The following is a 17,500-nucleotide window of genomic DNA, read 5'->3' on the forward strand; positions in this document are numbered from 1 at the left end:
GCGCATGCGTCGTAGTAAAAGGCGGAAGTTCAGCATGCGCATGCGCGTTTCTAACTCCTGTCAGTTTGAAGCGAAGCGAGGGAAACAATACGAAGTACAAACTTAGGTAAGTTTTGTTGTTTGAATATGATTTGATGGATCTCAAGTTGTTTTTAAAGGTAACTGCACATCAATGTATATAATTGTTTGTCAAACGAACTAAGATGACGCGACAGGGAGCGCGCCAGTCTTCATGTAAAAATCCTCCTGTTTTATTTTAAATCCCTCAAATACACACACAACAGGCAATTAGAGCACACTTTTTGCTACTTTACACCTCTAAGACGCTAACTTTCATATTCGGCACTTGTTGAATACAAAACGGAGCCCCGGAATTTGATAAAAGTACGAAAAATATATTTTTTATTGTATAGTGCTGGGGTCGGGAACCTTTTTGGCTGAGAGAGCCAAGAAGCCAAATATTTTAAAATGTATTTCCGTAAGAGCCGTAAAATATTTTTTTAACCCTGAACACAACTAAACGCGTGCATTTTTAAGTAAGACTAACCTTTCTAGAGTATAATAGGTCTCTTATATTTTGTAATAACATTGATATTCTGAAGCTAACTGTGGAGGGGGCGTGGCCTGCGTGCCTGCAGCGAAGCGGGGTGTTGCCAGGACCAGCCTCGAAATCAGCGACAGGTGCGTAGACGGCCCACCTGGGCCTTGTTACCGAATCACCTGTCGCTATGTTATAAGCAGCAGCCAGGAGGAGAGACGGGGTTGGTGCTGGAGCCAGAGCGCGAGCGAGAACGAAAGAGAAAAAGACAATTGCTTGAAAGCAACTGAGAGACTTATTGAAAAATTAAACAATACTGTAACCCTGAAACAGGGTCTCATGTCGGTTCTTGGTGGTCTGAAGAACCCCCAGGAGGGCAAGCCCCACACTAACCAATAATAAATAAATGACTTCTTACCATCAACGCAAATTCTTGAAGAAGTGCGGTAGAAAACGGATGGATGGATTAAAAATTCACGAGGATGTTTTATATTTTCAACATCAATTTTTAACACTGATTACAAGTGGAATTATTCATTATTTATCATGTTAAGCAGAGTCAGCTCAAATTTACCTGAGAGCCGGATGCAGTCATCAAAAGAGCCACATCTGGCTCCCGAGCCATAGGTTCCCTACCCCTGGTATAGTGTCTGCTAGTGATGTGCGATACCACAAATTTTCTGCCCGATCCGATACTGAGTAAAAGTCCGGCTGATATCGGTCGTGTAAAAATAAGAGTCAATGTGGCCAGTGAAGTTTAAAAAGTAGTGTTTCAATAAGTTTTGCTGATTGGGGGAATCATCTTAAAATGATATAAAATCAAAGGGAGAAACAAATAGTGGCGTTATTCTGCACTGTTACAGGCCTCGAATTGGAACTTTTTATGGTCAAGGCAAGTGTTGCCTTAAAGGCCTACTGAAACCCACTACTACCGACCACACAGTCTGATAGTTTATATATCAATGATGAAATATTAACATTGCAACACATGCCAATTCGCCTGAAGCTAGGCGAACACACTCCTACAACACTAAATATATCCTGTGGTGTACCTCAGGGATCAATACTAGGACCTAAATTATTCAATCTCTATATAAATTACATTTGTAAAGTTACAAGAGATTTAAAGTTAGTGTTATTTGCGGATGATACAACAGTGTTTTGTTCAGGAGAGAACACACAGAGGATAATACAAATAAAACCAGAAGAAAAAAAATGGGTTGACAAAAAAAGACTATCATTGAATCCCAGTAAAACTAAAATAATGCTATTTGGTAACAGTAGAAGAGAAAGTAAAACAAAATACAAATAGAAATTGAAAGAGTAAATGAAACCAAATTTCTAGTTATAATGATTGATGATAAATTGAACTGGAAATCTCATGTAAAAAATATACAACATAAAGTAGCAAAAAACACGTCAGTAATGAATAAAGCCAAATATGTTCTAGACCAAAAATCACTATATATTCTCTACTGCTCGCTAGTGTTACCATATCTGAGCTACTGTGTAGGAATATGGGGAAATAATTACAAAAGTACACTTCATTCACTAACAGTGTTACAAAAAAGATCAGTTAGAATAATACATAATGTTGGATATAGAGAACATACAAACCCTTTATTTATTGAATCAAACATACTGAAATTCCACGACATAGTGTAATTGCAAACAGCTGAAATTATACACAGAGCAAATTATAACCTGCTTCCCAAGAATATACAACTATTCTTCTCAACAAAAGAGGAGGAATATAATCTTAGAGAAAAATGTAATCCAAAACATTTGTACGCATGTAAAACACTTAAGACCTTCAGTATATCAGTATGTGGAATTAAATTATGGAATGGATTAAGCAAAGCAATCAAACAATGTACTAATATCATCCACTTCAAGCAACTCTTCAAACTGGAAGTGTTTACAAAGTACAAAAAAGAAGAACCATGATAAACATTCAGATTTTATTCACCCATTCATTCTTTCATTCTCAAAATAATCTTACTTATCTCATCGTATGGAATAAAACTTACTTCACCAATTATTTATTTCTTTTTATTGTGACTACTTATGGCAGGGGTGCCCAGACTTTTTCTGCAGGCGAGCTACTTTTCATTTGACCAGCTCGAGGGGATCTACCTCATTTATATATATCATTTATATTTATTTATTTATGAAAGAGACATTATTGTAAAGAAGTTAAATGTGTTTAATGATAATACAAGCATGTGTAACACATATAGATGTCTTTCTTTCACAAAGAATAGAATATAAGTTGGTGTATTTCCTGATTCTGATGACTTGCATTGATTGGAATCAGACAGTAATGATGATAACGCCCACATTTTCAAATGGAGGAGAAAAAAAGTTGTCCTTTCTGTACAATACCACATGAAAGTGGTTGGTTTTTGGCATCTAATTCATCCAGCTTCCATACACTTTACAAGAAAAACATTGGCGGCAAATTCCGTAGCTTGCTTGATTGACATTCACGGCACCCGAGGGTCTTGTGAGATGACGCTGGCTGCTGCCAGTTCATTATTATGAAAAAATGACAGAGAGGAAGGCGAGAAACACTTTTTATTTCAAGAGACTTTCGCGCCGTCCCTTCCGTCAAAACTCTAAAGGCCGACTGCACATTTCCTATCTTCACAATAAAAGCCCTGCTTCATGCTGCCTGCGCTAACAAAATAAGAGTCTCGGAAAGCTGGTGTGCACAAGTGATGTGCACGCCAGCTTTCTGAGGGATCGCTTGTGCACGCCAGTTTTCCGAGACTCTGTATTTAGTTAGCGCAGGCAGCATGAAGCAGGGCTTTTATTGTGAAGATAGGAAATGTGCAGTCGGCCTTTAGAGTTTTGACGGAAGGTACGGCGCGAGAGTCTGTTGAAATAAAAAGTGTTTCTCGCCTTCCTCTCTGTCATATTTTAATAATAATGATCTTGCAGCAGCCAGCGTCATCTCACAAGACCCTCCGGTAACGTGAATGTCATTTAAGTGACGTCTTGGTGAAGATTGATGATCACTAATTTTTAGGTCTATTTTTTTTAAAAGCCTGGCTCGAGATCGACTGACACACCCCCCGCGGTCGACTGGTAGCTCGCAATCGACTCCATGGGCACCCCTGACTTATGGAGTATATTGTGAATACATTGAGAACAGGAAGTGAACAAAAGTTTTAGCAACTGTTATGTATAAGAAAAGGAGTAGGCTTAAATAAGATCAGCTTCTTCCTACTCCTTTTCGAACATGTTGAAAAGAGAAACTGGAAATTGTGATGTATCATGTTGTATGCTGTCATGTTCGAAATAAACTCAAACTCAACTCAATACGGCCGGTTCAGTCTACTAAATTGCAATTTTAAATTTCCCGCTGAGTTTTTTGTTGAAAACGTCGCGGAATGATGATGCGTGCGCGTGACGTCACGGACTGTCGGGACATATTAGCGCAGCACCATTTGCAACTAAAAGTCGTCTCTTTTCATCGCGTAATTGAACAGTATTCTGGACTTCTGTGTTGCTGAATATTTTGCACTTTGTTCAATTAATAATGGAGAAGCCAAAGTAGAAAGATGGAGTTGGGAAGCTTTAGCCTTTAGCCACACAAACATACGGTGATTCCTTGTTTAAAATTCCTGGACGTGAAGCTTTACTATGGATCAGAGCGGTCAAGCAAACATGGTTCCCGACCACTTGTCCACCGGCAGGTTTCGTTGAGAAAATTGTGGTAAAAAGTTGCCTCTTACCGGAGATCAGCTGAGCTTGCGCCGTCCATGCAGCTGACGTTGACTTCCCTCAAAGACTGGCCTCAAGACACCTGTGGACACACCCCTCCGACTATCACGTACTATTTAATATCACTAAAACACTAACAACACAATAGAAAAATAAGGGATTTCCCAGAATTATCCTAGTAAATGTGTCTAAAAACATCTGAATCCGTCCCAATGCAATCGCCTTTTATTTTTTTTTAAACTTTATTTATATTTTATTCATTTTTTTCTAGTCCTTCGCTATCAATATCATCATCCACAAATCTTTCATCCTCGCTCAAATTAATGGGGAAATTATCGTTTTCTCGGTCTGAATAGCTCTTGCTGCTGGGGGCTCAATGTGAGGACGTGAGGAGCCCTCACCTCACCCTTGTGACGTCATCGTCTGCGACGTCCGGTAAAGGCAAGGCTTTTTTATCAGCACCAAAAGTTAAGAACTTTATCATCGATGTTCTCTACTAAATCCTTTCAGCAAAAATATGGCAATATCGCGAAATGATCAAGTATGACACATAGAATGGACCTGCTGTCCCCGTTTAAATAAGAACATCTCATTTCAGTAGGCCTTTAAAGGAGGGGCTCTAAAGCATGCATGCATACATATACAGTTTTCTTTCTTTTCTTTGTCTTTTCTTAGTTTATTTCGAACACGAATATTTACAACACAATACAATACAAACAATACAATATTACCTCACATTTCATCATGCCCGAGTTTTTTTTTATTCATTATTAACATAAACTTGTGACCTTTTGGTCATTTAATGATGCCTTTATCTCTATGTCCACAAATCCAAGCTGAATTTGTGGACTTTTTAATAAGCAACACTCATGAAGTGATTCATTTGAGCAACATGATGTTTCTATTAACTAACTTTCTTGAACGTAGCATCAGGAGCTTAAAACGTAGTTGAAATGTGTTTGATAGAGGGAAGTATTTTTTTGGTTATTTATTATTTCAAAGTTATGTACATGTAGATGCTGTATCGAGACAGATCCATTAAGAGTTTGAGCAGGAATACCATAGTTTACCTTCTATTTTACTTATTCTACCTTCTTTTACCCTCTACCTTCTTTAGCCTTTTGTAGATTTGTTTTACCTTCTGTTACATTTGATTCACCTTCTTTTATCTTATATTAAATTTGTTTGACCTTCTTTTGGTTTTTATTTACTTATTTTGACCTTTTCTTAACTTGTATGTACCTCTTTTTACCTTTACTTGTTTTACATGATTTAATATTTTATTGAACTTTTTTTTTTTAGCTTTTATTAAACTTGATTTGCCTTGTTGTACCTTTTATTTACCTTTAGTACCTTTTTATTTAGCTTATTCTACCTTATTTTACCCTGTACCTTATTTAGCCGTCTGTTAATTTATTATTTTACCTTTTGTTTAGCATTGACATTTTGCCTTCTATTTAACTTGTTTTACATTGTTTCACCTTTTATTGACACTTTTTAACATTTTATTTACCTTTTTAAGCATTTATTTAACCCCCCTTTTTTACATTGTTATACCTTCTTTTACCTTTTTTTTAAAAAACATATTTGATCTTCTTTTACCCTTTACCTTCTTTATCCTTCTATTTACCTTGTACCATATTTCAACATAATTTGCCTTGTATTTAACTTGTTTTACGTCATTCTACCTTCTAAATACATTTTAACCCACCTTTTTTAACCTTCTTTTACCTTCTATTTAACTTGTTTTACCTTTTATTAACCTTTTTTTTTACCTTTTATTTCAACTTTGTTTCCCTTATTTTACCCTTAACATTCTTCAGCCTTTTTTTTAATCTTGTTTTACCTTCTTTTACCTTTTTATTTACATTCTGTTTTGCATGTTTTACCTTTTATTTACCTTATATTTATCATTTTTTCCCCCTTTCTTTATCTTCTTTTACATTTTACCATATCTTACCATAGTTTACCTTCTATTTAACTGGTTTTACTTTATTTTACCATCTATATACACACACACACATATATATATATATATGTATATATATATATATATATATATATATATATATATATATATATATATATATATATACACACACACATATATAAATAAATAAATATATATATATATATATATATATATATATATATATATATATAACCTTTTTTTAACGTTGTATTTAACTTGTTTTACCTTCTTTTATATAGTCTGGATTTGTGGACTTTTTAATGAGCAAGACTCATGAAGTGATTCATTTGAGCAACATGATGTTTCTATTAACTAACTTTCTTGAACGTAGCATCAGGAGCTTAAAACGTAGTTGAAATGTGTTATTCTGTGCGGTTATTGTTGTAGTCCACATATGTAAATGATCATATTTTCCTCCCAAAAGTGGATCAGAAAAAGCTGAAAAATAATATCTATGATGTGTTATGAGGGTCTTCTGGCAGGATATATCCTCTCTCCTACGACAAGGAACTGGGCCACAACGGAAAGCTCTTAATGCTGCTTTTTCCTAGCTGCAGGTCAGGAGATAACACAGATGCATTGTGGGATCAAATCATATCTCTCCTGCACAGATAGTAGTCAGGCTACATGATTTAACCGCCTTAAAGGGAAACTGCTTTTTTGGCGAGAATTTTGCCTATCGTTGACAGTCATTATGGAAAGCAAGACGATGGATGTATTTTTATTTTGTTTTGCATTCTAAATATATAAAGGCGATCAATAGTTTGCTTGCAGTGGAGCCTATAGGAGCCGTTTAATTCTGCCTATAGAGCACTTAAAAACATCCAGAAACTCCAGTTTTTGGATGTTTTAGTGTTTTATATACATGATGAAAGTATATATGTAATGTAGGGCGGGGGACATAAGTGTCTTTTCGTGTCGTCCTCGCCAGTTTCGGGTTCGAAAAAGCTGTCAAAGTGTCCCAACTTGTCAGATTCTATTCTCATCCATCTACTTTCCAGGTGAGATACATGATTTATAATCTACAATAAAATTGCAGGGAGCAAGGAAGCGAGGAAGCAGCGGACCACTGCTGGTCGATATATCGATATACTTGATATATCGCGGGTTTGTCTTTGTGTGACATAGAAAATGACTATATCGTGATATTTGAGTATACATTCTCACGTAGTTTCTTTTAGCTGCGAGCATTACACTACATGCGTTTCCCACTTTTTCTTGTCTCTGCTTCTCACGGAGACTTAAACCAAGCGCACCTTCTTACACACGTCACACGCTCCCGCGGAGCAGACAGGTAGCGACATGGTAACGTGAGCTGTGATGCTAACGCCGAGGTGTGGGTGGTAATTCGAGAGAGTAGGGGTGAATCTGGTAACAAATGGAGGAATAATTAATTCCCAAGAAAAACATCGCGGGATCCATTGTCTGGCAATGGTTTGACTTCAAGCAGGAATATGTTCAACATTAAGGCGTTGCTACAAAAAGTAGCAGCACCGCTAATGTAGCATCATTTGAAAAGTCACCCGCTAGAGAATGAAGAGGGCTTGAAACTCTGCATTAACATCTCCGGCCGGTGCCACACCAACAAAATGCCGAAGCAACACCGTATGAAAAAAAATAAGTCAACAACTAAAAGAGATAACGTCCGCAGGAACCTATTATGCAGCTCATTTTTATTTGACAGTTATTGAAATATCTTGTGTGACACATGCACAAAAGTGCACTTTATTTGTTTTTAACTATTGGAGTGGCGTTCTGTACAAAAAGTACACTTTAATTTAGTGTTTTCATATGTCATCTTGGTGACATCATTCACAAAAGTGCACTTATAGCTTATTTTAAAATGTCTGACAATCTTGCACTTTCTGTTTTGGAAATGACATGAATGTTTGTACCACTGCTTAATAACTGTTTAATAAATACATCCATCCATCCATTTTCTACCGCTTATTCCCTTTGGGGTCGCGGGGGGCGCTGGTGCCTATCTCAGCTACAATCAGGCGGAAGGCGGTGTACACCCTGGACATGTCGGCACCTCATCGCAGAGCCAACACAGATAGACAGACAACATTCACACTCACATTCACACACTAGGGCCAATTTAGTGTTGCCAATCAACCTATCCCCAGGTGCATGTCTTTTGAAGTGGGAGGAAGCCGGAGTACCCGGAGGGAACCCACGCATTCACGGGGAGGAAATGCAAACTCCACACAGAAAGATCTCGAGCCCGGGATTGAACCCTGACTACTCAGGACTTTCGCATTGTGTATTATGAAGCCCTTAATAAATACAGTTTTGGTAAATTGACTTAGTTGTGATTTCCCTCTCTGCATGAAAGTTTAAAATGAGCATATATTATGGCAGTATGAAGAAGAATGTTTTAATGTAGACACATAGAATCGACATACTGCTGTGATTATATGCATCAAGTGTTCATTTAAGGTTAAGGGAAAATATCGAGATATGTATCGTGACATGACCTAAAAACATTGAGTTATTAATAAAAGGCCATATCGGCCAGCCCTAATGTAAACATAAGCACAATGGGAGTGATGACTTGGCCGTAGGGGTATAACTGGTATAACTGTTTGTGTATTTGTATTGAACCGTTTCGGTACAGGGGTTTCGGTTTGGTTCGGAGGTGTACCGAACGAGTTTCCACACGGACATATTGGGAAGTGCACCGCACGTTGTGTAAACAATGCAGAGCGAGGCACAACACACGGAATGCTAGCAGCGACCGGGCTAGGACAACATGCAAAATCCAGAGCTGGAAGACCCTCCTGCCTCGTTAACATCTCCCCTTTGGGAAAACTTCGGCTTCGCGGTGCGATACAACAATGGGGGACTGAGGTTTTGCCGACATTGTTCAGCAGCAGTAGGATATGCTTCGGCCAACATGTCAAACATGCTAACCCCTTTGAAGCGGCACCACCCCCAAGTCAACCTCGCTTTAAGGAAGAGAAAGAGGAGCGTGATGCAAACACCGCATTCAAGCAGCCTCTCCTCGGCCAGCCAGGCAGGGCTAAAGCAAAAACAAATGTTTTTATAGTGGCACATTTAAGACCATCCATCCATCAATTTTCTACCGCTTGTCCCATTCGGGGTCGCGGGGGTTGCTGTATTGAATTAAAACTCAATTTTGACCCACTTCTATAGTGGAAGAACAATAAGCCTACATATCCTCTTACTGCCAAGTTAGCCAGGCTGGGGGGAGAAAAGTTAATCTGAGGCTGAGTTGACTTGAAACTGTTTAATGTTGCACTTTTTATATGTAGAAGAAAAGTTTTGTCATTTTATTTAATCCAAGCAACAACTGGAGGTAGTTTTAATGTTGATTAATGTGGACCCCAACTTAAACAAGTTGAATAACTTATTGGGGTGTTACCATTTAGTGGTCAATTGTACGGAATATGTACTTTACTGTGCAATCTACTAATAAAAGTCTCAATCAATCAAAAAAAAGCACTTATTCTGATCCTTATCTTATTTAGTTTTTATTTTGTATATGTTGACCACATTAACCCTGACAATGGACCCTGTGTGTATGTATATGTAATGCCATTGTTTACAAATTTGGTAAATAAATAACCCAAAAAATGTACATTTTGTTGTTTTCTTACTGTACCGAAAATGAACCGAACCGTGACCTCTAAACCGAGGTACGTACCGAACCAAAATTTTTGTTTACCGTTACACCCCTACTTGGCCGCTCTAAATAGTTGGTCTGCGTCAGGGCCAGTGTTGGGTTAGTTACTGAAAACCCATGTGCTATTATGCTAACGTTTAATACTAGCTTTTTAGGTAATTTAGTATGTTTTAACGTAATAATCATGTTTTTTGATACCTGGCGCCATGTTGGATATATGTTAACGTCTCTTATATTAACATGTTAACGTTAGCATGCTAACTTTTAATGCTTGTTTTTGTTTTTAAGCAAATGTTTTATGTTTACACCTAAAAATTGGGCATTTTGGTATTTCCTCTTATCCGGTAATGCACTAGCAAATCAACCTTAGCATGCTCATGTTAATTTAGTATGTGTTGACCTAAAAATCCTGGTTTTTGATACTTCGAAGTATGGTCTCATATAAGCATGCTAATGTTAGCATGCTAACTTTTGTGCTGGCCTTTTAGCTAATTTTGTATGTTTACATCTAAAAATAGTGCTTTTTGGTATTTCCTATTATCCTGTCACCTGCTAGCATCCTAACGTTTAATACTAGATGTTTAGTTAATTTTGTATGTTTTAACGTAATAATCATGGTTTTTGATACTTGGCGCCATCTTGGAAGTTTGCTATCGTCTCTTATATTAGTGTGCTAACTTTTATGCTTTTTAGCTAATTTTGTATGTTTACTCCTAAAAATAGTGCTTTTTGATATTTCCTCTTATCCTCTCACCTGCTAGCATCCTAACATTTAATGCTAAATGTTTAGCTAATTTTACTTGGCGCCATCTTGGACGTTTGCCAAAGTCTCTTATATTCGCATGCTAACTTTTTAGCAAATGTTGTATGTCAAACCTAAAAATCGGGGTTTGTGATACTCTGTGCTGTCGGGCAAGTATGCTAATAGTCAACATGTGTACCCTATTATAACTGTGTAGTTGTCAGCGTAGCGCAGTTTGATGTTTTTATAAGACAGATGGAAGGTCAACGTCAGAAAAGGTGGATCAGCTCGGACCTCCTGAGCGAGTCCTTTTTCGTCCTGCTCTCTAAATTCTGCCCTGCAGCTTCCACTCGCGCACGAGCAACCATCGAGGTTCATTTCATGAATTCCATTTTTTTCCTCACTGGCTTTTCTGCCCGAGCGAGCAGCTCGTCTGCCTCGCAGGCTGTTCTTTCTCTGCCGTCACCGCGCTCAGGGACTCGCCGGTCACATGGGCCCAGTATCAATCTAACCAAGTCTGACAGGAGGCGACGCGCTACCTGCCGGGAACACTTTTCCTGGGTTACCCTGCCAAAGCTCTCACACACACACACACACACACACACACACACACACACACACACACACACACACACACACACACACACACACACACACACACACACACACACACACTCACACACTCACACAATCCTACATCCACGGTGTTTCTCTTGTGTCTTCATATAAATCCTCTGTGGTGGACGTATGCCTTAAAATAGGAATAGAACCTAAAAACTTCGCGGAGGGGCCGTTTTTTGCTGACTATCAAACTCATGTGGACTGTTGAATTGTGTGTGTGTCAGGTCATTGCCAGCACCATGCCTGTCTGCGTGGTGGGGGCGGGGCCAAGTGGACCTGCCCACCTGACCACAATATCCATCTCGCAGGTCAGCAGCGGCAGCAACCACGCCAACCTGTCGGTCAAGGTGAGCAACAATTACAAAGTGGCAAAGAATTTTTGTACGGCAATATACAAACCCCGTTTCCATATGAGTTGGGAAATTGTGTTAGATGTAAATATAAACAGAATACAATGATTTGCAAATCCTTTTCAACCCATATTCAATTAAATGCACTACAAAGGCAAGATATTTGATGTTCAAACTCATAAACATTATTTTTTTTGCAAATAATAATTAACTTACAATTTCAAGGCTGCTACACGTGCCAAAGTAGTTGGGAAAGGGCATGTTCACCACTGTGTTACATCACCTTTTCTTTTAACAACACTCAAAAAACGTTTGGGAACTGAGGAAACTAATTGTTGAAGCTTTGAAAGTGGAATTCTTTCTCATTCTTGTTTTATGTAGAGGTTTAGTCGGTCAACAGTCCGGGGTCTCCGCTGTTGTATTTTACGCTTCATAATGCGCCACACATTTTCGATGGGTGACAGGTCTGGACTGCAGGCAGGCCAGGAAAGTACCAGCACTCTTTTACTACGAAACCACGCTGTTGTAACAAGTGGCTTGGCATTGTCTTGCTGAAATAAGTTGGGGCGTCTATGATAACGTTGCTTGGATGACAACATATGTTGCTCCAAAACCTGTATGGATCTTTCAGCATTAATAGTGCCTTCACAGATGTGTAAGTTACCCATGCCTTGGGCACTAATACACCCCCATACCATCACAGATGCTGGCTTTTGAAGTTTGCGCATTATTCTCCTCTTTGTTCCGGAGGACACCACGTCCACAGTTTCCAAATATAATTTGAAATGTGGACTCGTCAGACCAAAGAACACCTTTCCACTTTGCATCAGTCCATCTTAGATGAGCTTGGGCCCAGCAAAAACCCAGTGGCGTTCCTTGGTGTTGTTGATAAATGGCTTTTGCTTTGCATAGCAGAGTTTTAACTTGCAGTTACAGATGTAGCAATCAACTGTAGTTACTGACAGTGGTTTGATGAAGTGTTCTTGAGCCCATGTGGTGGTATCCTTTACACACTGATGTCGGTTTTTGATGCAGTACCGCCTGAGGGATCAAAGGTCAGTAATATCATCGCTTACGTGCAGTGATTTCTCCAGATTCTCTGAACCTTTTGATGATTTTACGGACCGTAGATGGTAAAATCCCTAAATTCCTTGCAGTAGCTCGTTGAGAAATGTTGTTCCAAAACTGTTTGACTATTTGCTTACAAATTGGTGACCCTCGCCTCATCCTTGTTTGTGAATTACTTAGCATTTCATGGAAGCTGCTTTTATACCCAATCATGGCACCCACCTGTTCCCAATTAGCCTGCACACCTGTGGGATGTTCCAAATAAGTGTTTGATGAGCACTTCTCAACTTTATGAGTATTTATTGCCACCTTTCCCAACTTCTTTGTCACGTGTTGCTGGCATCAAATTCTAAAGTAATGACTATCTGCAACAAAAAAAAGTTTATCTGTTTGAACATCAAATATGTTGTCTTTGTAGAATATTAGTTGAAAATGATTTGCAAATCATTGTATTCCGTTTATATTTACATCTAACAGAATTTTCCAACTCATATGGAAACAGGGTTTGTATTTCAACACTACCTAAAATCTCATAAAGTGGAACTGAACTTTATTTGGAATATATATAAACAACTGGGAATAAGCGGTAGGAAATGGATGAATGGCTATATATATATATATATATATATATATATATATATATATATATATATATATATATATATATATATATATTCACGGTGGCAGAGGGGATTAGTGCGTCTGCCTCACAATACGAAGTTCCTGCAGTCCTGGGTTCAAATCCAGGCTCGGGATCTTTCTGTGTGGAGTTTGCATGTTCTCCCAGTGAATGCGTGGGTTCCCTCTGGGTACTCCGGCTTCCTCCCACCTCCAAAGACATGCACCTGGGGATAGGTTGATTGGCAACACTAAATTGGCCCTAGTGTGTGAATGTGAGTGTGAATGTTGTCTGTGTATCTGTGTTGGCCCTGCGATGTGGTGGCGACTTGTCCAGGGTGTACCCTGCCTTCCGCCCAATTGTAGCTGAGATAGGCGCCAGCGCCCCCCGCGACCCCGATAGGGAATAAGCGGTAGAAAATGGATGGATGGATGGATGGAATATATATATATATAAAAAATATAGTAACTGACACCTTCATCCATCCATTTTCTACCGCTTGTCCCTTTCTTCATATTATGTAATATGCACAATATACACACACTGCAAGTATATATATAATGTAGTAACAAACACCTTTATAACAATATGTACAATATACACACTGCAAGTATATATAATATGTAGTAACAGACACCTTCATAACAATATGTACATTATTTACCCTAGGGACGGCGTGGCGCAGTGGGATAGTGGCCGTGCGCAACCCGAGGGTCCCTGGTTCAAATCCCGCCTAGTACCAACTTCGTCATGTCCGTTGTGTCCTGAGCAAGACACTTCACCCTTGCTCCTGATGGGTGCTGGTTGGCGCCTTGCATGGCAGCTCCCTCCATCAGTGTGTGAATGTGTGTGTGAATGGGTAAATGTGGAAGTAGTGTCAAAGCGCTTTGAGTACCTTGAAGGTAGAAAAGCGCTATACAAGTACAACCCATTTATCATTTTTTTATTTTTTTATTTTTATCATACTAATCATTGCCGGAACTGACTTCTTCCGCGCCTTTATCTCTGTTTCCATAGCAACACACTTCCAACTAACTGGCAACAAACATGTGTTCCTACTTCCGGAAAATAAAGCAAGTGTTTTTTTTTAAACAATGACAGACTTGGTATCAGACAGCAAAGACACATAACCTTGATCTGAATGGATATAAATCTGCAATTTGGAGACAAGCTATTTCGACATTAAAGGAGTGCTTACCCAAATAAACTTGAAAAACATGTTCCCAGCCAGCTGGACCAAACAGATAATTGTCCATCGAGTGAATCACACTTTAATATTGATTGTGATGCATGCAACACGCCATGCGTGTTAATACAACTACAGTACTCACGCTGTCTGACTAGATGTGTACAAACAAAACATGAAATAATACTTTACAGATACTGTACAGAAAATGCTAGCTAGAGGCGGCTAGCTAGAGGTGGCTAGCAAAGGCGGTAATGGCGATACAATCTATTCCGCCTATAAAGTGTTCTAAAAAACATCCAAAAACCTCCTTTTTAAAAATGATGATTTTAATTTAGAATCGAAATGAACAAGAATAGCGATTTGCATGTGAATACATTTGTTGTGCACCCCTAATGTATATATTTTTATTTTTTGCCATAATGCAATATGGCGATATTGTATGGTGAGGTTTTTGCCAATACAGTCCCGAGTGAAGACCTTTTGTCTTCTGGTCTGCAGGGCAGAGTGGTCCACAAAGGTCCTCTGGTGCCGTCAGACAGCCACAAGTTCCTCCTGAAGGCCATCATCCGAGGTGACAACGCTGAAAAAGCTGAAATCACTTTTTTTCTTGCAGGCTGATGCCAAACGTGAAGTGACGGCTCACTGTCATCAATCACATCTGTCTGATTTTTTTTTCTTTCTTCTCTTCTTCAGAAGACAACGCCGATTCAAACTTGTCGCCTCAGGACATGTCCATAAACGTGGTCCTGTTTGGGACTCTGGCCAAGGACTTCTCACAGACTGTCAGCGAAGGGGTAGGTCTGATAGACATCTGTGAACACAAAAAATACTTTTTTGTTTTACATATAATAATAGATTTTTGAAGGGTAACAATAGAGCTGTGGAAAAAATAACCAGTTAACTCAGGTGATTAATCACAACAAAATATTGCTTTGATCTGTATATATGCAAACTATTTAAACTCTCACTGGTGTGCTCGCTGGCAAATTTCACTTAAAAAAAATCCTAACTGTACTTTAGATACCATTTTTTAGCCATATATATATATATATATATATATATATATATATATATATATGTATGTATATATATATATATATATATATATATGTATGTATATATGTATACCAAAATGGATACATGGATGATACAGCAGAGGATTGGGAGAATGTCATGTGGTCAGATGAAACCAAATTAGAACTTTTTGGTATAAACTCAACTCGTCGTGTTTGGAGGAAGAAGAATACTGAGTTGCATCCCAAGAATACCATACCTACTGTGAAGCATGGGGGTGGAAACATCATGCTTTGGGGCTGTTTTTCTGCTAAGGGGACAGGTCGATTGGTCCGTGTTAAGGAAAGAATGAATGGGGCCATGTATCGTGAGATTTTGAGCCAAAACCTCCTTCCATCAGTGAGTGGTTGACCAAATACTTATTTTCCACCATAATTTACAAATAAATTATTTAAAATTCCTACAATGTGAATTCCTGGATTTATTTTTCACATTCTGTCTCTCACAGTTGAAGTGTACCTATGATGAAAATTACAGACCTCTGTCATCCTTTTGAGTGGGAGAACGTGCACATTCGGTGGCTGACTAAATATATTTTTTGCTCCACTGTATATATATATATATATATATATATATATATATATAAAAATGATCATAGCACCTGCATGTGTTATTTTTTAGTGTGTGGCCTTCAGTGGAAAAAGTGTGCACACCACTGTACTAGCACTACTGCCTTCTTGTGGATTTGATAAGAAAATACATTAAGAGGTCACCGATAGCTACAACTTAGTTTTCTGCGCCGCTGAGGGTTTGTTGTGTTGGAACCGGGGTTGCCAGGTGGCCTCAGGCAGAGGTTTTAGACAAAAGCATATCTTCACTTTTCACAGCAGCTTATCAGCACACTTCCCAGGCCGGAAGGAAGCACATTTATCTCCCTCTGCTCGCCTGCTTTTAATCCCCGACGTCTCCTCTCCCGTGGGTTGTTCGTCTTGTGTTCCACCAGGACGTGGTGGTGGCTTCCGGCTTCACTGTGAGCAAGTCTCCCACTGCCTCCACGGACAGGCTTCACCCGTGCAACCTGCTGCTGTCAGGAGAGCACGCCTTCATTCACGTAAGAGCTGACGCCACTCCTTTGGTCTTGCTGCTCTTTATTGTTTGACACAGTAACAAGGTGTGCCTCTGTACTTCAGGTGTGTCAAGCTCCGCCCACTGGCCGTGCATCCCATGGAGCCGATAAGAGCAGCGGACCCTCGCTCCCTGCTAAGGTCACAACTCGTGTAGCTCCAGCGCAAGTTTCTCGAGTGCTCCTTGTTGTGTCTATCAGATTCCAAAAAATCACAAGCTATAACCGGTTTTGTAAAAGTTTTATTCCAAATTGCGAGAAACGGTTTGAATCGAGGTCGGACTTGAATCCTCACTCCAGGAATCGGATTCGGATTGAATCGTTTACTGCCTGAGTCTAGTGTTTAGTTTATGGCGTGTCATGGATCTAGTCTTTTTTTGCGCCCTAAAAAGTGTTAATAATGTAAGTGTTGTACTTGTTACGCACGAGCTGTTTGATTGTAATGCGCATCTTAGTTGTAGTTTTAACAAATTTCGAGGTGTTGAAATCGCCATGTAAAATCGCTAATGCTAATCATTAGTATTTTAAAAGCAAAGGAAATGTACAGTCGTGGTCAAAAGTTTACATACACTTTTAAAGAACATAATGTCATGGCTATCTTCAGTTTCCAATAATTTCTACAACTAATTTTTTTTTAATTGGATGACATACTTGTTGGTCACAAAAACATTCATGAAGTTTGGTTCTTTTATGAATTTATTATGGGTCTACTGAAAATGTGACCAAATCTGCTGGGTCAAAAGTATACATATAGCAATGTTAATATTTGGTTACATGTCCCTTGGCAATTTTCACTGCAATAAGGCGCTTTTGGTAGCCATCCACAAGCTTCTGGCAAGTTTCTGGTTGAATTTTTGACCACTCCTCTTGACGAAATCGGTGCAGT

General features: G+C 38.9%; 1 protein-coding gene across 2 annotated transcripts in view; it reads left to right on the forward strand.

Annotated features, from left to right (window-relative positions):
• The first annotated feature begins 8 nt into the window (after positions 1 to 8).
• Positions 9 to 17,500, forward strand: part of pot1 (protection of telomeres 1 homolog) — a 55,379-nt gene continuing 37,887 nt past the window's right edge. For both annotated transcript variants that reach the window (XM_061894349.1, XM_061894350.1), the window contains exons 1-6: positions 9 to 106; positions 11,476 to 11,598; positions 14,976 to 15,048; positions 15,171 to 15,271; positions 16,495 to 16,602; positions 16,682 to 16,756. In XM_061894349.1, coding sequence (XP_061750333.1) covers positions 11,491 to 11,598; positions 14,976 to 15,048; positions 15,171 to 15,271; positions 16,495 to 16,602; positions 16,682 to 16,756 — 465 coding nt within the window. In that variant the 5' untranslated portion in view covers positions 9 to 106; positions 11,476 to 11,490. The remainder of the gene's footprint in view (positions 107 to 11,475; positions 11,599 to 14,975; positions 15,049 to 15,170; positions 15,272 to 16,494; positions 16,603 to 16,681; positions 16,757 to 17,500) is intronic.

This window comes from Nerophis ophidion, linkage group LG03, assembly GCF_033978795.1.
Source record: "Nerophis ophidion isolate RoL-2023_Sa linkage group LG03, RoL_Noph_v1.0, whole genome shotgun sequence".
Classification (NCBI taxonomy): Eukaryota; Metazoa; Chordata; class Actinopteri; order Syngnathiformes; family Syngnathidae; genus Nerophis; species Nerophis ophidion.